The sequence below is a fragment of the Helicoverpa armigera genome, chromosome 25, assembly GCF_030705265.1.
Source record: "Helicoverpa armigera isolate CAAS_96S chromosome 25, ASM3070526v1, whole genome shotgun sequence".
NCBI lineage: Eukaryota > Metazoa > Arthropoda > Insecta > Lepidoptera > Noctuidae > Helicoverpa > Helicoverpa armigera.
The window spans coordinates 7,510,201-7,537,798 of NC_087144.1; the positions used below are offsets into that span (position 1 = coordinate 7,510,201).

The 27,598-nt window shown below is 34.7% G+C and overlaps 1 protein-coding gene across 7 annotated transcripts in view; it reads left to right on the top strand.

The window, feature by feature from the left end:
- Window positions 1-26,922, top strand: part of LOC110379485 (KH domain-containing, RNA-binding, signal transduction-associated protein 2) — a 213,625-nt gene extending 186,703 nt beyond the window's left edge. Inside the window, exons 4-12 of one of the 7 annotated variants that reach the window (XM_064041545.1) lie at window positions 6,073-6,189; window positions 9,128-9,274; window positions 11,759-11,908; window positions 13,097-13,234; window positions 15,427-15,523; window positions 17,462-17,572; window positions 19,494-19,653; window positions 20,377-20,450; window positions 22,871-26,922. In XM_064041545.1, the coding sequence (XP_063897615.1) occupies window positions 6,073-6,189; window positions 9,128-9,274; window positions 11,759-11,908; window positions 13,097-13,234; window positions 15,427-15,523; window positions 17,462-17,572; window positions 19,494-19,653; window positions 20,377-20,449 (993 nt within the window). In that variant the 3' untranslated portion in view covers window position 20,450; window positions 22,871-26,922. Of the gene's footprint in view, window positions 1-6,072; window positions 6,190-9,127; window positions 9,275-11,758; window positions 11,909-13,096; window positions 13,235-15,426; window positions 15,524-17,461; window positions 17,577-19,493; window positions 19,654-20,376; window positions 20,451-22,870 lie in introns of those variants that run through there. The other 6 variants (XR_010277766.1, XR_010277767.1, XM_064041546.1 and 3 more) reach the window with 6 other exon arrangements.
- Window positions 26,923-27,598: the final 676 nt, after the last annotated feature.

The window sequence follows — 27,598 nt, forward strand, 5'->3', positions numbered from 1 at the left end:
TTTTCTCTACATAGTAAGTAGCGAATACGCGTCTTGGGGACTGTCTTTTATAAAATTCTGACTTTAGAAAAGTGCTGTTTTGCAACCAAGTTTGAATAAACAATTTCTGATTTTGATTTTGATCTGGTTCTACAAAGAAGAATATCATTCTTGTCAAATGTCACATAAAACCTATCCTATGAATATCAATATCGCAAAAAATTTTCCTCTGTAGGATGTTTATTAATAGGGTGCATTTTGATAAAAGGGTAATCACTATAGTGTTTCGGGACACGAGTAAAACCGCAGACAAAACTAACAAAAAATAAAACTAACATAACTACAAGTCCCTTTTCCTCATGTTACAAACAAAATGTCATCCGATAGGCAATCTCTAACGGCCTGTCATTGTTAACAGAAAAACCTACCAATTTGGAGTTACATGACACCTAGTCAACTCGCAATGGATTTTGATGGATGGCCGTAGAAATAGGACAAGGGTGATTGCGTAGTTTTACAACCTAGTTGGATATATTTGAACGTACTATTTCTTTAATAAGTCCATAGGGGAGTAATCTACGATTAAGAGTACCCACGCTCTACAGACTTTTTAAAGATCAAGTATTTGACCGGTATCAAATCCACTAAAACTTTCACTGACTGATTTTCTTAAAAAAAATATTTATCTAGCCATCGGGACAACTGTCTTCTTTAAAAAGACAGACTTCTTTAGTCCAGGTTTCCTAAACAATGTCTTTTATTTCACTGTCACTAGATCATGATCTTAATTTGCCTAGCTTTTGTTTGACTTTGTTGGAGTCAACTTACAGTTTTACTTGAAGCAACTGAGCAGCGCTCTATCCTTCTCCGTGTGAGAGGAGGCCTGTGCCCTGCAGTGGGACGATAAAAATGCCGCAACAACAACTGAACACCAGTGTTTTATAGGGAGCGACTGTCTATCTGACCTCCTCAACCCAGTTACCCGGGCAACCCCTTGGTAAGGCTGGTTGTCAGATGTGCTGATAACCAATCTTACCTGAGTCACTAATATGACCCTAATCTCTTCTTAACTTAGAAACTATAACAGCCTCCCAAGTATACTCATAAAACCTTTATCGTCGCAAATAGTGCACACGATATCCCGTAGCTACAAATAGAGCGCTAATAGGCCACTGTGGAGTCATTACTAGTGTTGTCACGAGTCCCGGACTTTGTATAGCACGTCCCGGGATTTTATAGGATAACGAGAATTTTTAAATGCTACCGTTTGTATTTTTTTTTAAATTCTTTTGGAGATTTTAGTACTTATATCATTGCTTAAATCAAAGTGACACTATTATTATATCACGTTAACACGTTCGCGTGAGCAATCTCATTTTTAAATGTTGGTACTGTGGCGCACCTTTTTCGCACACAAAATTAAACCAAGTCTTAAGACGTCCCGCCGTTATACGTAGTCTTATAATCTGTGTTATGTAGCGCAACGTTATTTCACGTCCGACGTCTATAAACGTTGTCGCCACCACATAGGTCTGACATGGTCCGTCAAAATAAATATGACAATCTAGAGGCCGTCGTACGACGTTGGGCCTTTTCATACTTATATCAATACGACGTTGTAAGACGTTGCTTACGCGAACGTGTTAACTACCGGCTGTTATTTGAAAAACTATAGCAGTCTGAGAATGGGTTGAGAAGGTCAAATAGGCAGTCGCCCCTTCGAGAACACTGATACTAAGCTGATGCAGTTGGACTGGAAGCAGACCTCAACATAGTTGAGAAATGGCTTAGCATATGATGATCTCGTCAACAAAATATTAAACCTCTAAAGAAAACACTGTCACCAAAATCCAAACAGCTTCAATCCCGGATTACTTTGACCCCCAAATCCCGGGTTTCGGCAAAGGGTTGGCCATCACTAGTCGTTGAGCACACAGCTTCTAACCAATCACATTACGTACTTTATTGTAACTATAATGGCTTGATATAAGGCGTCGTAAATGACAATTAGGAGACCACTTTATACTCCATAGTTACTATCGGTTTTGGTCCAAGTTGTGAGCGGAAACCGAGTATTGCTAGCTTTTGTTGAGTATTGGTTTGTAATAATCATTATTTTTACCGAATTTTGGTATAGTTTCGTTGACAGTTTTCTTTTCACCTGTGTTTCATTGTCTAAATAATAATTTTGGATTGTTAACTTTACATTTATGAATGGAAATATGAACTCTTTAAGTATACTTAGGTAGTATTTAAAATTATTAGGATTTTTGTTTTCGTTCGTTTCTAACTGTATTTGAAGGGAAATCTGAGAGCACACGTAGAGTTTTTTACGCGTTCTTCTCCATAGTCTAATGGACAAATACCTCATAATTTTTCCTTGTTAAAAATGAGCCCATAACCGCTATTCGCTCACACCATAGCCCAAGCCTTCATCTGTCGATAGCATCGGCAGCCATGTTTGTTCATCTCTCAACGCTCGCTCCGCTTTCATGCGATCCCACTTGTCTGCCATCCAGCCGAGTATTATCTAGCTAGTAATCAACTGATTCCCAGATATTTACTCAAGTTCCCAAAGGCTTCCCTTGTAACTGGGTTGAAGAGGTCAGTTAGACAGTCGCTCCATATAAAATGCTTGTATTCAGTTGCATTTGATGACTAAAGTTCCCAAAGAAGGCTAACTAATATACAAGAGAATTTTAGATTTTAGTCTTCTTCCTCTTCGCGCGTCGATGGCAGACAATTTTGGCGTTGTCAGTTTAGATTTAGTAGCGGGTTCACACAGAAATAGCATTTTTGATTCCCTAGAAAACACGAAAATCAAAAAAATTGTGAGCTAACAAAACACAGACCAAGAGAGAAAAGTACTAGGAACACATAAGATAGCAAGACATTGCTTGAACAAATCCTTTAAACCACCCATTACGGGGACACAACAGAACAGTTGAGATAGCCAATTAAATCTTTCTAAGTGGTTAATCAACAATAAATCGCGGTTTCAGAACAAATTGAGTCCAATGGGAATTATTTGTGGCCTAGTTATAAAATTCCCAATCGTTTCAATTCCCATTTCATAATTGACTTTCGTTCTATTTCGAAACATAATCTGGAGGTTTGTTAATTTGTTACAAACGGAAGCAGTTTTTTACTATAATAATATTAGATGTATATATACTAAAATAAGTTTGTTGGGTACACTTTTACGAAAAACAGATCTATGACCGATTTGAACAGTGCCAAATGTACGAACCTTTTTTTTCTTATTACTACTATAATAATATCCATTATATTCCATTTGCAGTAAATTCATATTATTCATCAAAATAATCGGTTATACACAGTTATACAAAATTCTTTATTTCCCTAATTGTTATTCCCCAAGTGATCAATCGGATGTAACCGAATTCGGACCAGTCAACAGTACAAATTGGTCGTAAAAATTAAAACATTGTTCTTTTAATTGCTCTGATTATACCTGTTATTTTGTTATTAGACGTGAACCAATTTTATGATAGCCTAGCTTTTAGGTACATGTAAATGTAGTAAATAAGAATACCCTATTTTCCGCCCCTTTGATTTCCAAAACATAAAAAAATTACCATTCAATAATTTAAAAATCGAATTCTGCACACCAGCTTTTGTTACTAAACCCGACCAATCACAGCGCCACAATAATATTTGACGCCACATCAACCAATCAGGCTCTCGATCGGAATTTCAGAAAGCAATTACAAGGACGCGCCGGTCCCATCCAATTAAGGTCACAGACAAGAAAACTTGTGAACAACTAATTGATCGATCCACCAGTTGTGCAAACTACGGCGCTGGGTATGTGGACACTGTGGCCTGACCGACAATTAGTAGAGCTCCACTTCGAGTCTGGGGACAGCGGTGCAATGGAGCCGATTTAATTTTATTTTCGTTTTAAAGTATTTTATTGGATTAGTTGTCTTCTGCAGTTTTACTCGAGGGAAGTAATTTATTGGCTCTGATATAGGAATTTATTTCCTGAGTGTTAATGTTTTCGAAAAGCACATATTTTTATTATATCTTTATAAGAAGTGTAGTATGGAGTTTCTTGTCCGTTCCTCTCCATGGAAATCTAATTTTAAGAATGGGTTGAACTTTGACACTTAAAAAATTTTGCTTGTAATTTGTCAATTTGGAATAACTACATATCTTTATTTTTGTCATTTACACTTGCCTCTGTATCAGAGAACTTTGTCATTTAAATCGTATTCAAAATACCCGCCGCTGCAAATCATTCTAGAAGCTTCCGCTTTTAACCCAGAGCATATTCAAGTGCCATCAATATACATTTTCACCCAGAACTCCACGTTCTTCAAGTAATTATGCTGTACAGCTTACTGCAGATTCCTGGCTGCAAGGAATTGGAAATAAATGAACATCGTTTGTACTGCTCCGATACTTAATGAAGTAATCCTGCCTTGTAGAATACGAAATGGTGAGGATTTACCGCGTAATGGAAGTACAAATTGTATGCTCTATCTTATTTCTTTCTGTTCTACTTCCTACTACAATAGGTAGTTGTTATCGTTATAAATGTGAAAGTTTGGAAACTTGAAACGAAGTAGCTATTTAAAAAAAACCGTCATATAAAGTAATACTTTACCATTATAAAAAATATTTAATAGTTATTACATGATCCATTAATCGATAACTGTCATTCATCTATTTTAGTTGGAAATCCATTTGAATCATCAAGTTTTGGACTTTACAGATTTCTTGTTTAATATTATTTATTTATGTATTTTTTCTGTACTACGTTAGAGCAATGAAACAAAATCGTTGTGATAGCAGTTAACCCTCTAGTTAACCAATTTTAATTTTAGAGGCTTATCTCTTTTACATAAATTTTTTTTTTTTTAATTCCTGCAAAATGAAGCACAATGACGAGTCACTTCATTTCTCTATTCTAAACAATTCTCCACAATTGTTTGCACTTGATTTTGGGAACAGTCAAAAATCTAACAAGTCACACCAATGACCATTGGATTTTGGCAAAAATATGGCAAAATGTACGGGCTGTCCCTTGACAAATGCAGTTTAGGAACTATGCAGTATTTTTCGTTTCATGAACTCTAGAGTTCAAAATTCCCTGAAATTTTGTCTGTATGATGTCAAAAATAAATGTATATTTGGCACCTATTTGAATCGGTGCTTGACTGCAAATATTATTCAGTTGCTAATTTTTTTTTTCTGTTTAGAAAAAAAAGGTATGTAATATGAATTTCTAAATGTAGTTGTTGAAGATGGCTAAAAAATTTTATCTGGATACCTACCCTAAGTAGTTCCTACGAGAAGTAGGTGACACTAGTATATCATACACGTATTTTTCTATCTTATTTAAAAACGCGTAATATAATTAACAAAATGACGTCTAATATAGCAATTCTATTAACCTTTTGTACGTTTGATGATTGGGAGCATACCATTTATACATTCATAGCAAGAGAGAAAAAATAACAAAAAGTTCTTATAAGTTTCTGTTATTTCAAGAAATGTTCACCGAGACGTTTGTTTCTTTAAACAAGTCTCAAGACTTGAAGTTCAGTTAATTATCATTTGAACTAGAATGGGAATAAATGAGAATAAAGATACACTATTATACAATCTAAGCTAAGTTTAAGAAATTTTATGATGTGAGAGAATGTCAAAGTAAAAGAATGATGGCCTTCAATTTTCCGAAAAACGCCACTCCACGGCGTGAAAAACAATCATGCCTTCTCTAAGCAATAAGTATTATGGTAATCATAGTTTTCTGTTATGGCTGAAAAATGTATTTAACGCGCAGCAATTCCCTAAGTGAACAGATGTTTTTGGGCCTCGATAATTGCTTAGGTACCTGACCTATTGGTTTGCCCCTGTATATGTCTGTAGAGTTTCTTTGCCGGTTCTTTTCCATCAGATCTACTCTTTGAAATCGTCGTGCGTCTAGCTATTGACGTTTCCTAAGCACCTGTAATAGGTCTATATGTGTAAATCTTTTACTACCTTGACCCCTACTTTATAAAGAAGTCACGCCGTTTACCAACAAATACTGAGTTATTAACTTAAATGTCATTGTTACAGTTCAATTTCGTGGGCAAGCTGCTAGGACCAAAAGGCAACTCCTTGAAGAGGTTACAAGAAGACACCATGTGCAAGATGGCCGTCTTAGGACGAGGGTCCATGAAAGATCGACAGAAGGTAAGCACATCAATCATCCTTTTCATCAGCCTTTTTAACCGACTTCAAAATTGGAGGTTCTCAGTTTCACCTGTATGTATGTATTGACCTATTTGTGCGCGATAATATCACATTTGGGTGAACTGATTTTGGTTTTCTACATAGGCATATAATAAGTATTTCAGTTGGTTGTATTTTGTTTGTAAAAAGTTTTTACTGTACTGAAGGGCATAGTCCTCTTCTCATACAGAGAAGGAATGAGCGTTAATCACTCCTTTTGCTCAAGCAAGATAGATTGGCGATTTCAGACTTTCCTCATTAATTTTTCCTTCATCTTTTAAGTTTTTCATTTTGATCTGTGCAACCATTTCACTATAAAGTAAAAATACAGTAATATATAAAATAAATACGAGAATAGATACTTATTTACTTTGAAATCCTCATGAAAGTCCAAAATGTTCTTGAAATAACCGAAAACTGCATCCGTGTAATGAAAGCACTTGTCGTATTTGTACAAACATGCTAAAGTAAACATTATATGCATACAAATAGGGTATATTTTATACTGAGCTAATACTCCTGTTTGGACAAAATGTTTGTCGAATTGACAATGTTTTTGTTTGATGTTTAAATTAAGGACTAATAGCAGGCCTCTGTCACTCGACGTACTTGCGCGCGATAAATGCCTACCGCTCGCTGGGTTACCGGTAGCCCCACGCGGCACAGGGCTTTCGACAGCCGCTCGCGACGCGCGCGTTTTATGTTTATTATTTTTATTTGTGCACATGACGACCTCTGGCCAGTTACCTACGTGCTGTGCTTGGTTGCAGATCAAGTAAAAGAAAAAATATACTAAAGCTTTCGTTTTTCCGTTTACCTAGAGATTTAGACAGGTCAATTATTGTTTATTTTTTATTTGGTTTTTAAAGTTATCTAATAAACTGAAGAACTATTTTGATTTGTGTAGGTGTTTATGTGACTATTTTAGGTTTCCTATTATATATGTATAGGCATTTAGAAATATTTTATACCTATGTATGAATATACATAGGTTTCTATTTTTTAAAGTAAAAATACTTATCTTCTTTGTCATTTTAAAAATAAGCGACTTACTTTAGATACTTAAATTATAGATACTTATACCTTATACTTAGTTATACATGCAATGATTACCGAGTTTTGTAGCTAAAAACATTTCGAGTATAAGTAGGTATAGTTCTCGTCCAACTAAATGGTGGCTTGGAACATTGCATATATCTCTGAGCAGAAACCTAATTTTGGGTAAGTAGGTATGTATCAGCGGTCAGCGGTGTTGTGCCAGGGGTAATAGGTAAGTATAGAATACTTGCGTGTTCTGTGCTCGAAAAGTAGTTGGGCACCTCCATTGATATTCGGGAAGACAGTTACAAATAAGCGTAGGACAATGCTCATGAAGTATGAGAAAAAAACCCAGGCCCGGCGCAAAAGAAATGTAACTCAAAATATAGGTAAAAATAAGTAATTAAATACTACATAGGGGGCATTATCGAAATCAGTGGCTATATGTGTGAAATTGCTATTCGAATTTTAACATCTGCGGTACATTGCTACTCAAGATTTTAGAGGTAACATAATGTATTAGTAAAAGGAACAGCAATTAGATACTGTTGTGGTTTAAGACTGTACATAATGACATGTTTATAGCAACTTTTCCACTATTCTACCTACTTTTACAAGATAATAGGATGATAGAACTAAAACAGGATATGAATGTACTTTTCATTTTAATAATAACGCTTAAAAGTCATCGATTCTTTATTTCTAACACGACGAGTTCCAAAAATGTTGCGGGATGCGCGAACTGTTCCTCATGTCTAGCCCACCCTAAGTAGGTAATGTAAAACGCTCATGACGCGATGACGTGGGCGCTGCAGCCTGTACTTCGGTATTGATTTATCTTTTTGGAGAGGCTTATTACTTGCCATATTACTTGTTTGTTGTTTCAGATAGCACTTTAATTAAACTATAAGCCCCAGCTGCTCATGTTACCCCTTTAAAAAATCAAATAGCAATTTCATACATTTAGCCATTGATTTCGATGATGCCTCCTATGCAGTATTTCATTACTTATTATTACCTATAATTTGACTTACTTTCCGTTTGCGCCGGGCTTGGGTTTTTTTTGAGCATTGTCCTTTGTTCCCTATTTAATTGTAAGAGGCAACCCTACGGTCGCTGTCGGCACGGTCGCGGTCACTGAACTGTGCGATATCGCATTGAAATAACAACCGAGCGCTGGAGTTTTTAAGGTTTATTTTCTAACGCAGCTATGAATTTGTAGGTAGTTTTCGAACTTGTAGGTGCTTATAACAGTAGGTATGGACTTTTTTGTATGGAGTGATTTATCTGTTACGTAGTAACTATTATATAATCTGTGCTAATAGTGTTACTAAAAGGGTAAAATGCGTTTCCACATTACAATACAATGGTTAACTGATGATATTGTATCGTTTGGTTAAACATGCTACATGCTAATCTCGAGAGCGATATTGAAAATTGTTTCAGTGTTAGATATTTTCATTTATTTCGAAAAAGCTCAAACTTTTATCCAGTAATGTTTGGATATAGGACATGTTTTATTTTTCTTTTTTAAATAATTTAGGCATTAATTCTGTTGCTGAATTCTACCACTGCCACATCTTCTCAATACAAAAAAAACATTTAGGGGGTTGTCTTCCCTAAAGTTTTTTTTTTTAATAAACCATTTCTCGCTTCCTGAGGGAACTATTTCTTCTACCCGGATAAAAATTAGCACATATGTTATTCAGATATATCAGCTAAATCGCCGCCAAGAGTAATCCAAATCCGTTCCGAAATTTTCGCCTGAAGAAGTAACAAACACACACATGCATTCACAATCATTCGCTTTCATAATATTAGTGTGAAGTGTGATGATTTCTTAAATATTTTTTTTTCACAGGAGGAAGAGCTCCGTGTGTCCGGAGACCCGAAGTTCGCGCATCTGTCAGATGAACTGCACGTGGAGATCAGCGCGTTCGCGACGCCCGCTGAGGCGCACGCGCGGATCGCGTACGCACTTGCTGAACTCAGGCGGTTTCTAGTACCGGTAAGTGGAGGATAGTGGCAAACCTAATGGCGACTCGGAACATCGTGGGAATTTATGTGTAGAAACCATTTGAAAGAGATATGTGGACTTACTTGGTGCAAATTTCTTTAATGCACGTTTTTCTTCTCTAGGTGTGTGTACTGTGTTTTGACGCTAAATGATTATCTTTCTTTCATTTTTGGTTATAATCGTGGTAGAGACGCACATGGATATTTATTTATAAGTTTATTTTACTTCGAAGCTAAGTTGTGAGAAGATGGTGAACCGGCATTAAGTTTTGCGAGAAAAATAGTTGACGTAAGCAACAGGGATATCAATATAAATCGTCTGCCCATCTTATGTATTATGTAGGTAATACATTGGGCGAATATGTCGGGGTTGGCTTCCGATCTAAGCGAATGCAGCCCAGCATCAGTGTTATCATGGATGTAGAAAGACATAAAAATTTATTCTTTCAGTATCTAAACCATAAAAAGCAAAAACCACATCAAAAATGCGAAAAAAATATCAGTACGTTCCCCGACAAAAAACATGGCAGCCTCCTACCAATTTTCACATTGATATTTTTACCTTGTCGGCTATACGCCATACGGGCTCCTCTCCTATATTATTGACGACGGGAATGCTTTTGTCATAGGCAAAGAGCTTTGATATATTAACCCTTGAATATTAATATTCTGCGTACGGCGTACTGTATATTTAATATTTAACACAAGTGTGACAGCCGGAGTTGTTTGTTATTTGAGTTTTTCGGGAATCGGGACAGGAATTTTTGAAGGATATTAAAAATTGATGTCAATTTTTGGCCTTTGTTTTATGAAGATCAAATTGTTTTATTTAGTAGGTTTATTTATTGTGTATCCACAGATTTTGTAAAGGCTTATTGCTGCATACATTTGAAGTTTATGTCAAGTGAAAACTTCGATCAAGTCGTGGTTAATATTGAGCCTAAGAATTCCATAGCATAGGTTAGATTGAATTTTGGTTCTTAAAATAACCTGAAGTGCAGAAATCATGTACATAAATATGTGCAGCTCATCAACCTACCTCGAGCAGTCTTTCTTCAATAGATTTTCAATATTATCATTATAGTGAAAGGTTATTGTTTAATTTTACAGAATCGAGTAGGTTGACCTACTGGCGTCTGTGCCTAATTACAAAATTGATAAATAAAAAAGTCGTTTCAATTTCCTAACTGTGAGAATATACTGATCCAAATATTATTATTTTCCGTCAAACTAAAATAGCCGAACTTCTAAGATAGTTTTCAATGCTATTCTCGTTTGATTGGTTCGTACGTTTATGGTGTTTCGCCTCATAAAATTCTATATCATATCCGAGCACGTTCGTGAAGTTTTATAGTCCTTCTTCGTATCTCGGGATGAGTTTCTGAAGATGCTTGAAATAGTATTGGAAGACTATTAAAATATTTATTCCAGGACTTTTTTCTAAAATGAGTTGGATTTGGAATTGCTTGCTATCGATTGGTATATTTAAAAATCTCTTTATTTTTCTCCTATTAATTTAAAAATAAAGTTAAGACTGAAATAACGTTAAAGTTCAAGACTAGTTAGTTAATGTAAAGGGAAAAAAAATGCTTTCCGGTAAACCTTGGTTATGTCCCTTGCGTTAAAACAAACCGGTATCTGATATGATATTTAAAAAATACTATAGTACAATAAACGAAAATTTGTAGTAGGTACTTCCGCTATATCTATGTAAATGTATTTATCTAAAACTTGCTATGTGTATATATTTTCTACTAGCACTAACTCTTTGTCTCTCGATTTAACTAAGTATTTCAATGGGAAAACTGATAAATAAACGGACTTTAATATTTTTGATTGTAGTCCAAATAATATTGTAGCCGTATTATTCTTAAAATGTACCGTAATAAATAACTTTGCAGTATTTCTTATCAAGTACCGCCAACATTTGAAGTACATTTGTGACTTCCAAAAACTCTGACAAGAGGCGATTACGAGAAAATTTATAACCGCTTTGTTTGTTAATGTTACTCAAAATGAATACAATTACTTTTTCATGATAATTTATGTGATAGACTTTTGAAAAGTCCAGTTGAAAAGAATTTAGGGTTCAAAACTTAATGCTGAGAAAACATTTTGATATTTTTGTTCTTGTTGGAATCATTCATATTTGAAAACATACTTTATATGCAAACAGATATAACCTTATTTTTTTGCAAATTGTCTTTGGCAGTCGAAGCGGGTAGTCAGAAGCCAAAACGTCTGACAACCAATTAAACCAAGGGGTTGCCCGGGTAACTTGAATAAGTCACGTAAGCCGTCGTCGCTCCATTTAAAACACTGTTTCAGTTGCATTCTGTTAGACTGAAGCCCATCCCAATATTTCATTTCATTTCATTTCATTTATTAAAGTGTGTCTCATGGCCATGCCAAAGAAGATACCCATAAGAAAACGTTCGTCTAGAATCTAGATCATGATTATTGACTTTCTTCTCAGGACTACAACGATGACATCAGACAGGAACAAATGTTGGAGATGCAGATCCTGTCCTCTCAGAGCGAGCAGCGTCGACTCACTCCTCCCGAGTCCTCCCGGAGCGGCAGCGAGGAGGCTCTCCCTCTTAGAGATACTACGCATAAACAGAGAGTGAGTCCTCTTGACGTTGGTCACTTATTTAACATCATTATTTTCATAATAACCTTATTACCCTTTACACTTTAAAAACGAATTGTCTGATAATATATCACTATATAAATTCACAGACTGACAGCTTTATTGCCATATACGAGTAACTAGAAGGCGTCTTGAAAGTTTTGATCCTGGCTGAATTGGCAAAGATTTACACCGTGTTTAAAAGAACACACTTTCGAAAAATATTCTATTACCATTAGAAAGCTATATTATCTGCGAGTAACATAGGCTATATTTTATCCCACGTAGCTCCCACGGGACGCAGGAGAAACCACGGGAAAACGGCTAGTTATCTAATAAAATAAAAAATACTATAGAACGAATATACTCAAGAAATATACTCATATCAGGCCACCTAATTTAAATAAATCCTATAGAATTTCCCAAAGAGAAGTCCATGAAAATCTTTAGTCCCACAAAAGTAAATTGCACAACACCCGGTTCTATTCTCAATCTATTCTATGGGCCAAAACGTGACTATACGGACACCCATACAAAATCAAAATTGTAACTGTGCCCCGGTACAATAGGAGCTAGATTGGGACCCTTCTATTGACGAATAAAGGTCCTGTGATCCGTTTTGGGCAATCAAAGCTGCTGAATAAAAAACAACATTTGACATTACACTGAGTTTTGGATTAGCATTTCAGGAAGTTTTTTTTATAGTAATTTTTATAGTATGAGCAATGGTATAATATGCCCGTTCGATTCGAAAGTGATTCCATGAATTTATTTATTAAGTTTTATTTACTTGTATTCTTTACATAACACTCCCCCCATGTAAAAGTTATGTATTTTATACTTAAACTCCTCTACTTTCTCTCTTTTCTCTCACTCTCTTGACTTTAGCTTAGCAGTTTTTGAGTTATGTAATCGGGAATTGAGCATTGGAGTTCTAATTAAAATCCAACGTATCTACTGTTTTTTTGTATGTCCTTACATAATTCTCTAGACAATTCTCAAGACAGATGAACCACGAACATGATTAATTTTCATATACATAACCTGTTCCGGATAATGTAGAAATAAAATGCTCCTTTTCTCGTATTTGTTAGTTTTCACAAACTAATGGCAGTTAACGTACACTAAACGATTAAATATCAACTCTTTGTATTAATAAATAACATTAAATTGTTTTACCAGTTGTCAGGCGTCCCACCATCACCAGCCCCCGCCTCCCTGCCGGGTGGTATCGCCATCAACCACGGCGCGAATGCTCGGGACTTCTCCCCGCCGGCGCCCACTCCGGCACCGGATCATCTTTCTGCTGCTCATCATCAGGTAAAAATGGCTACAGCTTTTTGAGTCAACGGACTTTTAATGAAATAAAGACTCCTACAGAATGAGGAAATGAGGAATACATTTCTATTTTGTTAAGTTTTTTAGTGATTTTTAACTAGATGTATTATCATTTTGATTTCTGACCCTTACGCGAATATTAGAAATTTAAATAAAGCTATAATAGTTGCATTATCGCGGACATCTAATAGTCATGTGATTACATATGTTACATATATTTTCCATTATATTTTCTAAGATTTTATTCTAAAGTAATCGTAAAACCAATTATGGGGAGGAAAAAGGTTTTTTAAAACTACCTTTTATAATTTTTATTTGACGCAATAAATATTACAGTGTTGCCGAATACCATACGTAAATGAAAAATAGTTGAGAAATAGTCTTGCCTAATACCGTGAAAAATACTTTTGAAACTGTATGTAGTATAAAGTATGTATATATTTACATAGTTTACTTATTACAGACAGTCGATGTAAGATCAATTAGTCCAGTAGGCAAAGTTTGAACACCTCGGCGTATAGTATTTAATACTGCGTAGTATATCGGCTAACTTTGAAACCTTGTATTACCTGTAAAGTTGCACGTACAAGTATAGTATCGATCTAGGTAATAATGTTCTCTATACTGCATTTCTCAGAAATATCTATTACTAGCTTGCGACCGCGGTTTCATTCTCGTCCCTAGAGACTACACCCAGATAAAATGAAACCTAGTCTTCCTCGATAAAAGAGCTGTATAACAAACCAGTTGTTCACCCGCGACCCGAGCGAACTTCTTCCTGTACCCGGATAAAATATAGCCTATGTTACGCGGAGATAGTGTAGCTTCCCAACATGCTCAGGGATAATGTTGTTTCCCGACATAACAGTTAAATACTTTTTCAAATCGGTTTAGCAGTTTCGGAGCCATTAGGGTACCAACAAACAAAAAAAGTTTCCTCTTTATAATATTACCTAGCATATACATGTATAGGTACACAAAGCTATGTAAAATGAATTTGGCCATCAATCCATAAAATTACCCCAGTAAGCACAACCTAATCTCAGCACAAAGCAAGCTCTTCCGCATAAAAGAAACTTCAAAACCGCCAAAGACGCAGTCATTAAAAGTTACCTTCATTAAAAGTTTAAAGGTAGGTAACATTATTGCATTAACTTTTACATCTCATTCCCTTACACCTTTCACGACGGTTCGAATACACCATAAACTGTCTTCAATTTATTTTAAGTAGATCATCCGGGTAAAATTATATAACAACTACATTGGCTACATTTAATTCCGCTGCGGGAAGTTTGTTCCCTCAGAACGTGGGTGAAAACGGCTTAGAAAATTTTTGTGGAAATGATTTCGTAAAATTGATACAACACTACAAAGTTAGTGGCTAAAAAGTAGTAAAAAAATGTAGACCAACTTTTTGACCAAGTTACCATATGGCTTCCATTGAAAACAGATAAAACAGCCAGGATTTTCGCCCGAATGAATACCGCAGGTTCTTTGAAGTCTAAAAAATTGAGCTGAAAATCCACCTGGACTTTTTTCGAAGGTTTTTTCCACAGAAAGATTGTCACGTAGAAACTCCAGGCCAAAGTATTTTTGTTCGGATATTCGTCACAGAGTGAACTACATTGAACGACTGCTCTGTGAATGAATGAAATCGGATTTCAGTGACCAGTTTTTTCGTTCACTTTTCAAATGTGGAATGTGGTTGGTTAATCCTTGTAGTTTATTGGACTTTTGTTTGTGTGGCACAGTTTTCCGAAATTGGAGGAATGACGTGCAAACAATAATCTGCCTAGCCTTTTCCCAACTATATTGTAGTCGGTTCAAGTCTTACCGGATACAGTAGACCAGAGTTGTACCCACATGGAGCGACTTCCTATTTGACCTCCCCAACCCAGTTACTCAGGCAACCCAATACTCCTTGATAAGATGTGTTTTCCAGACTTTCTGACATCTGTCAAGGTACCCGTAACAACTGCGATAGTTGTTCAACTACTCTCAACTTCCTATCCTTTTTTACCCTTACCCTTACTGCCTATCCTTACCCTTGATTAGACTAACTAACTTAGGAGGTATAGCAAGTTTCACCTCAATCGGTTCTCTAGTTTTACCAAGGAAGCGTAACAAACTACTCAATATTTACTAAATGCTCCATGGTGTTCCTTTGTCTTCAGCTGGCGGCTGGTCACACGGGTCACGGAGTCCTGGTCGGAGGGGGGGTGCTGCAACAACCCCCCACTCACCACCTGCTCACACAGAACTCTATACTCGGTAAGATTTTATTAAAAACTGTCTTTAATTAAAAACAGCGCTTTCACACTGGCGAATCTATGATTAGGCAAAATGTTTTCCAACAATTGTTGACGAACGCAATTGTGGCATAAGAAATTGACATGTGCTGGTGCAATCAATGAAACTATTACTACTAAACTATTTATAATATTTGTGCGCGACATGTATTTTGTAAAGTGGAATATAGAAAAACCGAGCATAAAATCTGCAAGTGTTAAAGCGGTGTGGGTTGAAGGGATTTGAGACGAGTACTTCACATCAGGTCGAAATAACTGAATTATTTTGAGAAATTGCAACGGGTAGATACGTGAATATCATGTTTCTATGTCATGAGGAACAGCATACTGAAATATCTCGATAAGTGAGTTACCAAACATCTAAACAAAAACAATCACTTAAGAATTTTCGAAATCGCGAACAAAATTCACAGTCTGGACTTCCATTTCTGTACTTAAAGAAACTTGCCAGTATTTTAAACAACGGGCCATTAACTTTCAAACAATTTGGTACAAACTTTCAACTGCCGATCATTAGTTGCAGCGATACTTTCCAAACTTAAGCACACTTGAAAAACTAAGCACAAAGTACTTCCAAAACTAAGCTCGGAAAATATCGTGTGTGTTTTAAAAGCGAGCTTAAATAAGTAGTTTCCAATACCGTGTACTGTTTAGTTTGAAATTCTGTTTGACATACGTCGTGGTTTTGTTAGCAACATGTAGCTTTTGTAGCTAACTGAGCTTGGTTTGTTAATTTCTTTGAATTTTGACGGATAAGGGTTCGTTTAAATGGAGGTAACGCAATGATGCTTGCAAAGACTATATGATAAACATTATCTCTATTATATATTTTGCTTTTTGTATAGTAAATAAAGGCCCTTTTGCAATACTAAAAAATATTTTGAAATTATCAATTGCGTAGTGTCCTGATAATGATTGAGTGTGCATATAGTACAAAATCCTAACATATTTCTAATCTTAGTAGGGGGATTATCAAGGCTACTTCCAATTTGCTAACCGTAATTAAATAATCATTTTTGTTTTTTTTTTTTAATTTATGCACGACACTGAATAAAAAGCAGCACTCCCTGATGAATACCTAAGGGATAGCATTTCAAATCGGACCAATAGTTCTTGATATATATTGCTTTCAAACAAAAAAGCTGTGCTTTCAAATAAAAAACCCCTTCAGCTTTTTAATGTAAGTAAGTAATAGATATGAATATGGCTGCTTGATTGTTCTAATTATCACAAGTGGCAACGCCTGTACCCTCTCCTCTTACTCTTCGATTCGCAAATGGTTGGGTATTTACTAATAATATTCAGTTTCGAACCTGAGTGAACAGTGTGTGTCGGAATTTATACACGGTTGGTAATTATGAACAGAGCCAATACCTGGGATTTAATAACAGCTGGTTGAATTTGGTATGCTTTAGAGACTAATGATACAGTTATCAGTTAGAAATGGCTTTTGTTTACGTTAATACTATGTAAAAGCCTATTTGATACGTAAGTTGTATGCTTGGCATGGCTCAACATTTTAGCTGACGATGATTTAGGTGGAAAATGATAATATTTTTTTCTATAAAAGCATAACAATGGTCGTCACACCGATTTAGTTTTTCTAAATTTGTCAGAAACCATTCTATCATTCAATCACAAATATAAGACCCAGATTCTACCAAAATAGAGCGGAGAAGATATGCAGTACAGTGTACTTCTGAGCTGAGAAATTCTCTAGGTTAAAAACTTTTCCGTCCCACTCATGCATATTTTTGGACCACATAAATAACTTCTCTATCATGTTAACAATAACACCCACATTTTTATAACACCACTAACAACCTAATTGCCAAGCTTATAGTTTCTAAGCTTATAGTTTCTAAGCTTACTTAACCAAGCTCACTAACTCACTAACCAGGTGGCGGTGATATCTTGGGGCTGAGCAGCCCAGTGCTGGGCGGTGTGCTCCATGCTCACCCAGCTCTGAGGGGGGTGAAGCCTGCTGCAGTCCACGCTCTCGCCACGCAAGGTCGGTACGTCGCACTTTATTAAGTTCCCAGACTAAGCACGATTTAAATAAAATATGGGAAATTAAAAATGAAGTAATTCATTTGTTTTTCTAAAGTTGAGTGCCAGTAAATAAGTTTAAAATTTAAAAAATATATCTTTTACAAACTATGTATTTAAAAAAAGAAACAAATCCAAAAGTTCAATCTATTTTTCACAGTAATGACTACTTTGAAGCATTTTAATAAATAAACATGAACATATTTGCTAATCATTCTGGGTAGTTATTTAATTCCAAATATTAATACAGAATTTACACTGCAAATCACAAATATTAATTCCTTAAAGCTTTCTTTCTAGCTAATAATTTAAATTACGTAAAAATGCTACTAATTTCAAAATTGAACGAAGTCATCATTTATTAAATTATGATTAACTAAATCGCTTGCTTTCATCAGCATTCCATTTCATGGACATAATCACCCTTTTAAAATAAAAAAAACCCTATCCTGAGCTTCGGCCTTTCTTCAGTATTATTGTCAGTACTTAAGATTATTTGGGAAGTATTCCATGTGGGTATTACTAACTTCTGCCAACGTTTTTACACTCATCCTACGGAAACTACTCCGGGAACCCAGATACAAAGTCTAGCCTTTCTCGACAAAGCATGAAAGTATTTTTCAAATTGATCCAATAATTCCTGCAATAAGCACGTTCAAATAAACTCTGCGGTTACTCAAATGACCGTATAACAATGTCAAAGTGCAATCAACAGTTTTTTTCAAAGCCACACAACAGCAAATGCCAGAATTCAGTTCAAATGGAGAACCTTTTTCGGAAGCTTAAAAACTAAGCTCAAAAGTATCGTTACCGAAAAGCAATTAAGCTTACTTTCGGAACTACAAAGATAGCCGCAACAAGGCTTGGTTCTTGTTTTTATTTTGTGCCTAACAACTGGGCTAATTGTTTCAGACCATTTTGTACTGTGACAGCGTTTTAATTGAAACGTCTAGGGACCACAGACCCTTAATTGAAATCCGTATCAGAGTATAATATTTTGAACTTTAAAATGAAATTTTAAAGGTGACATTTGAAAACTTGATCGTCGAATAAAAAACGTTTTGTGAAACAAAAACTGTTAGTTCAATTTCGTTAGAGTAGGTACGTTATGCAAAATATTGATTAATTATTTCTATAATGAAGTATAAGAAATCTTATGGCTCTTTTTGTAATCAAAAATAGATATTAAATACCTACATATTTTTGATTTCGACAGATATAAAAATTGAATCTTTACTGGAATCGGAAAATATAGTTACTGTAGTGTATTACATAAGCATTTTTTGTCAATTTATCTTGTGTATTTATACTCCCAGCCCCCGAAGACAATATCACTTTTTACGATCCAAAAAAAATATATATATTAAATATTTTCATGATTTATTTAAACAACTTAATTGAGGATTCTAAAAAGTGACATTGTCTAGGCCTCAACGCCCAACACTTTTAACTCCTGGGTGCCATCTACTTGACACCCAGAAACCTTCAAAAGTACAGTGCTACAAGGATCTTTTGGCATTAAAATAAAAATTCTTAAAATAACGTCCGTTTTTGGATGGAAAATCATTTTTCTCCTGCCGCTTTGGGTCGAACTTCCGGAGCCTTTAATTTACCAGATGTCTGGGTATACCCACAGCAGAAGTCAATTGATGATTTTCCATCTGAAAAAACGGGCTATGTTAAATTATTATCAACATTGTTCGCATTGAAATAGAATCTAAACTCAATTAGCACTTTACATTGAATTTAGAGTCTTCTATAAATGCTCATAAAGTTTCAACTGTCTATTGATTTTCGAATCTATATCAATGAGGATAAAGCTAATGTCGCAATGCCCGTATCAGTGCCAAAAGGTCCTTGTCCAACTGTAGTCGTGTTGCCAGGTGCGGCTGGGCCGGGGGCTGCGAGTACGGCCCGCAAGCGGCCCCTGCTGGGAGGCACCCGGGCCGCAATGTCGCCGACTAAACGCGCCGTGATGACCCTGTTAGCGCGCGCTAGGGCCGCCACACACAAACATGCGCCTGCGTGGCCCGCGCCCCACGAGTGAGTATCTCAATCCCGCCAAACTTAATGGCGGTTTGCAACTAACTTTCGAACGTACCCCTATTATATCCTCCACATTGACGTCTAAAAACGCTTTCTGCGCAACAACTGGCTCTATGTTCCGAGCCGCTATTAAATTTGATACGAGCCATAGGTGCTGCAGTCGGACCAATCAGTGCCGGATTAACCATGTAGCAAGAGAGGCCTTGCAGCCCAATTTAGGCTTTTTCGCTTTCACTGCTCGTTTTCAATACCTTTGAGGAGTTCACTTTTGCTGGCGTCACTTGCCACGGTCCCCGACATTGCTTAAGCCGGCACTGGATTAACAATCTAAAGCAATGGAATAATTGCAAGATCTTAGCCTTTTGAAATAATACCCATATTATGATTCAGACTGCAGTTTTGCGTTATTTGCTGCACTCAAATTAACTAATGATGTTGTATTTAAAAAGATGTGGTCATGGTCAGGTGCCCCGTAAACTCGTTAAATGTAATTAAATTGATTAACCCCTAATATGTCTAAATATTTTTTGTTCACTTTAATTCTATAATGTCCTTTTTCGTCTTCAGTTTTGTATATTGCAAATTTTTCAAAGTTCAAAAGCTATTATTTCATGCAGACCTCAGAAGTAACCATCAGAAGTTAGGTGCTAAATATCATAATTGGTAACCTTTCTACGTGTTTTTCGATATGATATCATTGACTTAACCCTTTCCATGTAGACCGCAGCTGACATACTACTCAGCGTATCCCAGTCCACTGGTGGACATGAGCCTCTTCCAAAAAGGGATATAAAGTGAGTAGTTTAAAATTATTTTAGAACTAAACGTCTTAGAGTTGCCGAGGATTGAGGAGTTCAGATAGGCAGTCGCTCTATGTAAAACACTGTTACTCAGCTGCAGTCAGTGAGATTGGAAGTCGATGATGATAAATAACAATGAAAGGGTTCCAGAAGGAATATAAATAAGTATTTATCAGTATAAGTATCAGACTTATTCCCTTCGGCAACACCCATGGAAAATGAGCACTGGAACTAAAAAGCACACTCTTAATATGAAAATATTCACATGGCCCCTTGATGTCAAAAATCTGTGACTTCATAGTTAGCATTTTTACACAGATTGCATATTTTTGAAAGTTAATTTTATGTATCTACCGAATATGTAGTTGCAAATTACCTTAAGTATCCTGTCACTCTATTCTAGACTGAAAATACTGTGACAGCAAAATTTCCAAGTACAGCTGATTCTAGTGTATTGGTAAACTTGTTTTGTCTTCAACTGTTTACGTAGCTAGTTAGGGCTGCTACCAGAAAACTGTCAGAAAACTATTTAGCACTGTGACTTGCAGTTTCGTCAATTTCCCGAGACTCCATCCAAGGAAAAAACAATCAGTATCGACGATTAGATAATTACCGTCCAACTTTGTCTTTCTTCAGTCAACCATTTGATTTGACTAATATTATGTCAAAATACAGTTATTGCAGTGAGAAAAAGCTTTTCGAACATCCTAAATGAGACACCGACTTTGTTTATTACGCTTTTAGGCAGAAACGGTTTTTTTTGCATTTTGGATAAAAAATTACAGAGGTAGGACACAGTCTACTTTTTATCTAGGCATCGGGAGAACTTTTCACAAGACGTGGGTAAAACTGCCCAAATCAAGTTTTTATTTATTTATTTTTATTTATATGTAAAATATACCTATGTAGTTTATCAGTTGTGTTAGCACCCATAACACAAGCTAATAAATAGCTTACCATAGAGCTAAGCGTGGGTCTACACGGTACATATAGCTGGATCAAGTTAACATGCGCAAGTGACAAGAGCATGCGGATGAGTATTTTGCTTTGGTACATGCGCGAGTCACTGGACCCTCACGTTTTTTAAATGACACCCTAAGACCCTAACCAACGTGTGAAAGTGTCAAAAAGAAAGGCATTCCAAGGACTATAAAACTAGTGTATGTGGCAACCCTGCATCAGGATAGGGTTGTCAACAAACACATACGTGCCCCAGCAAGCTAGTGTCGGCTCAACGGAATAATCGACAAGACTGAACGTGACATACTCACAGTTTGCAGTTCGAGTCCTGGGCGAGTCAAATTACAAACAACGTTTTCATTTCAATATGGTGTTACTGCACCTTATATAGGTATTCTATTTTAGAAAAGAATCTTTATGTTAGTAGAAATTGGAATTGTTAGAAAAATACATATTAAATGCAAGAGTATAGTTCAAGAGGAGTCAGCAAACTCAGCTCCCGATACGAAAAATACCTTCTGCCTCGGTATTTTACAAACCTGGATTACTTATATCTCTCTACATTCAGCGTCAAATAATTCAATTAGTTTTATTTTAAACTATTTTATTATCAGTTGATAACCATAAGAAAACATAACACTATAAAACTGAAGAGTTTGTTCGCTTTAACGCTCTAATCTCAAGCATCCAATTTTTTAAATCTTTAATAAGTCGTTAGATAACCCATTTATCGAGAGTGGCTTCTCTTTCGGGTGTGTGAAGAAGTTCTCACGGGACGCGGTAGAAACCGTTGGCAGAAGCTGGATTATCGTGTCTTTTTTTCTCTGTAGCCTTGTTTCAGTCCAAAAATTCCACAGACCTCTTTTTTACGCATTCTGGTTAGAAAGGATTTGGGCCAGTACGGATTTGTCACATAGTTGACGATTCTGACTGACCAACTGCAATGGCAGTTCTGAAATTCAAATTCGTAGTGCAAACTGGTTCGTGGCAATACAATAGAACGTTCGAGAACAAAGATATCTGTTTTTGGCCACACGTAACTGCTGTGAAACAATGACGAACTTTTGATTGATGACGAAAATTTATTAAGTTATAAACAATGAGCAGGTTTGGCTTTTAAGGTTCCCAAAATGACAAATAAGGAATTGAAAGCATTTTTATTAACATATAATCGACAATAAAAGACATGGAGATTTTCATTCGGGTTGGCGTACAATACAATGTAATAATTTTTATTGTCTTCATTAAACGTTTATGAAGTTGGGTTTTCATTATAAAATAACCTCATGTTATTAAAATTACATGTTTAAATAGTCACCAAGTAAAATATTTAAAATTGTATTTCTTAACGGCTTAAAAAACCATAAATCTATAAGATACAATTCTCAAGAAGAAACATAATATTTACGTATTTCCGAATATGTGTTTAAAAAAACTATTTTTGTTTGTTTCAGGCACACAACCCTACTACCAATTATAAGGGACGAGTTCGTCACAGGCGTTGGTCTCAATATCAACCTAGCATAATTGTACCTAGTCAAATGATACCCTAGGCTCTACTCTAGTCGAATCAATAAATCGAATTAATTTTAAGATAAATAATTTATTCGTACCTGCTTTGTGACAAATATGTATATTGTTTTGTTTATAAATATATATTATGTATAAAGTGTTCTTACAGATTAAATGTGTTATGGTATTAAGATGATTCCTGTCGAGTGTCAAATTTTATAAGGATTTGTTTGAAAATTTACTTTTTGCTATCATTTGGGCCTAATAGATAATAGCTGATTTATTATCGTGGAATAACATTTCAGAAAGAATTCAAATCTTTTTAATATTTGATTTTAGAAAGACTTTCTTTTCTTTCTCTATTTATGTAGGTATTTAAAATGTTGACACTCGACTTACATATTTTTCGCTCACTGTGCAAGATAAAAGGGTGTGATTATTTTCCTAGATTATAAATAAAATTAAATAAACTCAGTCAAAGTCGGAATAAATGTTCTATTTATAAAGTTAAATTACGTTCAAATAAATATACCGATTTGATTACTAACAGAGTGATGACGAACTTCGATGACGAATTCTGACTAATGACTGTTCGTCATGAATATTATATGCAATGTTAGGTTTTGTTTTTAATATATAATAATTATAGTTATTAAATAAAGATATTATAAATATTATTTTAGAAAAATATGGTGTTCTATGAGAAGAAGGATAATTAATATAAGTCTTAAATAACAACGGAATTGCAAGAAAAAATATGGGTTCAGTAAGATAATCAGCCAATAAGAGTTACAATCACAGAACTTTGGCATGACCCCGAAATCAAAAATACCTCAAAATATGAGGCATATTTTGTATCCTTCCTTAAAAAAAATACACGCGATTTTTTCATTCCCGATGATTTATTGAAAATGATTGAAAAACTTACACTGTACCTCTCTTTCAGTCGCAGTCGGTCAAATCCTTTCTATTACGCTACAACGTATCAAGATACGTCACAGAGTCTTAAAGGTGCGTTTTCAAAGCAAGCTGCCGACTGCAATCGCACTTGCAGTGATTGCATGAAATCGGTCAATATCTGAGGGCGACTGCACGTGCTGCTGCCGCTTCAATCCAAAACGGTTTCATGTAAATACAAAACAGTCGAGCGGCTGCGGCCGATTTATTGCAGTCGCGGCATGTGCGGTCAGCAGTGCAGTTGCAGTCGGCAGCTAGCATTCAAAATGTACCCTTAGTCGTTTTAAGTTTGGCAACGCAGTATCCCTTTTTGGAATTTAATTGTCTACTGCGCAGCTAATCTAACTAACTTCCGATTGCCTATCGGCCGTTTATACATTCAGATAAAAAACGGAATATAATAGCGTTTTCTGATCATTATATTCTATTTTTGAAAAACCCCATAAAGTAGGGCTTTTAGATATTAATTAACGGACCACTGTGTATTTAAATCCTATGCCTTGTAGGGGAGTATTGTACATAGAGAATATATCACTATACTATATAGGTTTAAGCTAAATTCTAGCAGACGACGATTTAATTATATTTCAGATATATAAAACTTTAAAAAATATATATACATGACGGTTTTTATTTCGATTACAATCTGTCAATGCGTACAATCCATCAATATAATTTAAAATTGTTCCCGCTCAAAACATATAAATATGTTTTATTAGTACCTACACAGTTAAAAGTTCAATATGGTACGTACCTACTAATACACACTAATACACAGTATTTTATTTCCACGAAAATTACACAGTGTCACAACAAATTAAAAGTTGGAATTTTCACTTCATTTTAAGGCCATAATTAAAAATAAATTGAACTAAATGAACGAATGAACCAAATGAGCCACTCAGTGCGATCAATTATCAGTTTCCATAATAATAATTGTAAAAGAGAAAATTTATTAAAATGTCAATTTGCATTCCATTTTTTTTGTAATTGATCACAGCCAGTTTTAATTTTTAAATTATAATCACATTTACCAGAATGAGAAGTATAACTTTTTTTGTATAATTAGAATATGGCAGATTGTAATTTTATATAAAACCGTTGAATAATCATAATATTTTATATTAATAGTTTAATAATTAATATCACAATATGGTAATAGACAAAAACTGATTCATAGCACACTGCACCTCATTTGAATATTCTAATTTATCGAATTACAGTATTAAAAATAAAAATATATCTGGCACACAGATTGTTAAGCACACATTTTTACCAATAGCAAGTTCGAAATTTTAATAAAAAAACATTAAAAAATTAATGTTTTAAGATTTAAAGTTTCATGTCATCATAACTTCAAAAGACATGTAGTGGGTTTAAAAAAAATAAATTTAAATCGTAGAAAATAATCTTAACGTTATAATGTAATTACTAAATTATGTAAATAATTATAGAAAATTAAATAACGATCGATAATGGCGACGTCCACGTTCAGTTCAAATTGTAACGATAAAAATAAGTTGCGAAATTAAATATTTGAAAATGGCGGATAACACAAAATGACTTTACCAAACAATACATACTTTTGATTTATATCATATCATTATTCACACTTATAATTTATTTTATAATTATATTTAAATTATAAAAAAATAATTTTGTCAAAACAAAATACACTTGTCATTTTCAAATATTTGTAAGTAAAATTAATATTTAAATGAGTGTCAAATAATTTTAAACTTAACGTATCTAAGATTAAATTCTAAGTATAAATAATTAAATAATAATAAAATATTAATATAAATAAATGTAAATAAGTACATATAATGTTTAATCGCTTATAAATCTCGTCTGTGTTTTGTGATATAATAGGTAGTTAGTAAAATTCACGTTTTTTGAAAATAAATTATAAATATTATAGATAATATTGGCTGAAGAAGTTTTATTTAATGCTTGAATGTTATGTGTATATGTATAAATATATTTTTAATTGTTTTTTTATGTCAATTTAATTCCTAGAAATTGTATTAACTTTTTTTCCTTTTTCCGGTATGAAATATTTTTTCAACTTGATGTGTTATATTTGTATTTATTTAAATATAGGTACATAAACTATGATGTTCTAAATTATAGTTGTTATACAAATTATTAAGAAAGATTTTGATTGTTTTTATTTATTTTTTTATTTAAATTGTGTCCCAAATAGAGAATTTGATTTAATACACGTGCTTCATCATCTAAAATTGTAATAGACTTTATTTAAAAAATCGATAATTTAAATTAAGTCTTCCATTAAGTCTGCAAACATATTCTTTTGGTTGAACGTTCATATTCCTTGTTTAGGCAACGGAGATTAATTGACGAATCTATGATGATTAAAATATACCTTACTTTGACGTCAAATCGTATTTCCCTCGATTTGCGGTCATACACAGTCGCTCTATGTCAAAAATATTTGCACAGTTCTCAAAATAAGACTTTGACACTTAAAGTTAACCATTGATTTCTTACGCTTACGCGATAGTGGTTCAATCATCATCATCTGTGGAGCCTTTTTCCAACTATGTTGGGGTCGGCTTCCAGTCTAACCGGAAGCAACTGAGTAACAGTATTTTTTCATAGAGCGACTGCCCATCGGACCTCCTCAACCCAGTTACCCGGGCAACCCTATACCCCTTACGGCCAGTTTCTTCATCAAAAGTTAAAGTTAAAGTAACGGTCAAATTCGTTTTTTCAAGGCTAAAGTGACAGCAAAATTCATAGAAAAATTGAATTTAACCGTTACTTTTACTTTAGACATTACTTTGACTTTTACTTTGGCTTTAACTTTTGATGAAGAAACTGCCTGTGAGTAATGCCAGTTCTAAAATTTTCTGACTTTACTAAGCCTTAACAACTGTCAAAGATGTTCGAATGACAGCATAAAATTTTACCAAATACCGTCAATTAATGATCGTTGCCGTAGATATATTGTTTAATTGTTTTCCAAGTGTGCACTGAAAATGAGTAGTAACAAATAAATATGATCATAGAAAAATGACTTTCATTTCATTTATAAAAAAATTAACGAATACCTACCTAAACAGAATTTAAAAAGTTTGCTATAATCTTTTAATTAATTTCTACATAGTTACGCAGGTATTTAAAGATGAATCTTTGGTTTCAATCTTCCTTATAGAAACAGTGAGTTACATTTTTGAAAGTTGTTTATAATCATGAGGAGAATCAGATATTTAAGTATCGGTCACTAATTACCAGTCATCATATATTTGTACCTATACCTATAACCGCCTTCTCTAATGGACTATATTATGTTGACTTTCAACACCCCTATTTTTCACCAGAAGTTAAAAACTCCGGGTTATCCTATCAGTGTCCCAGTGTCACGATAATGTTCTGACTACCGGCGTTGCCTGCAAAAAGGACGACGATATGTTTTTATGAAGGTTTCCATACAACCCAGCTTTTATTACCTCTTCATAGCTATATTTGCGCATATCTCCGTCATGTAGGCAACTAAGTACCTACATCTTTTTTATCAAGAGAATTTTCTCTTTTTAGCCAACTGCGCTAGAAGGGTTATGTTTTTTAGGGCGTAAGTATGTGTATATTTCATTCTGAAGCTTAAAAGACTTGTGGCGTTAGATTTGACATAGTTTAGAAAATATGAAAATCAAAGCATCTAACTTACCTATACAAAAAAAAACATTTTC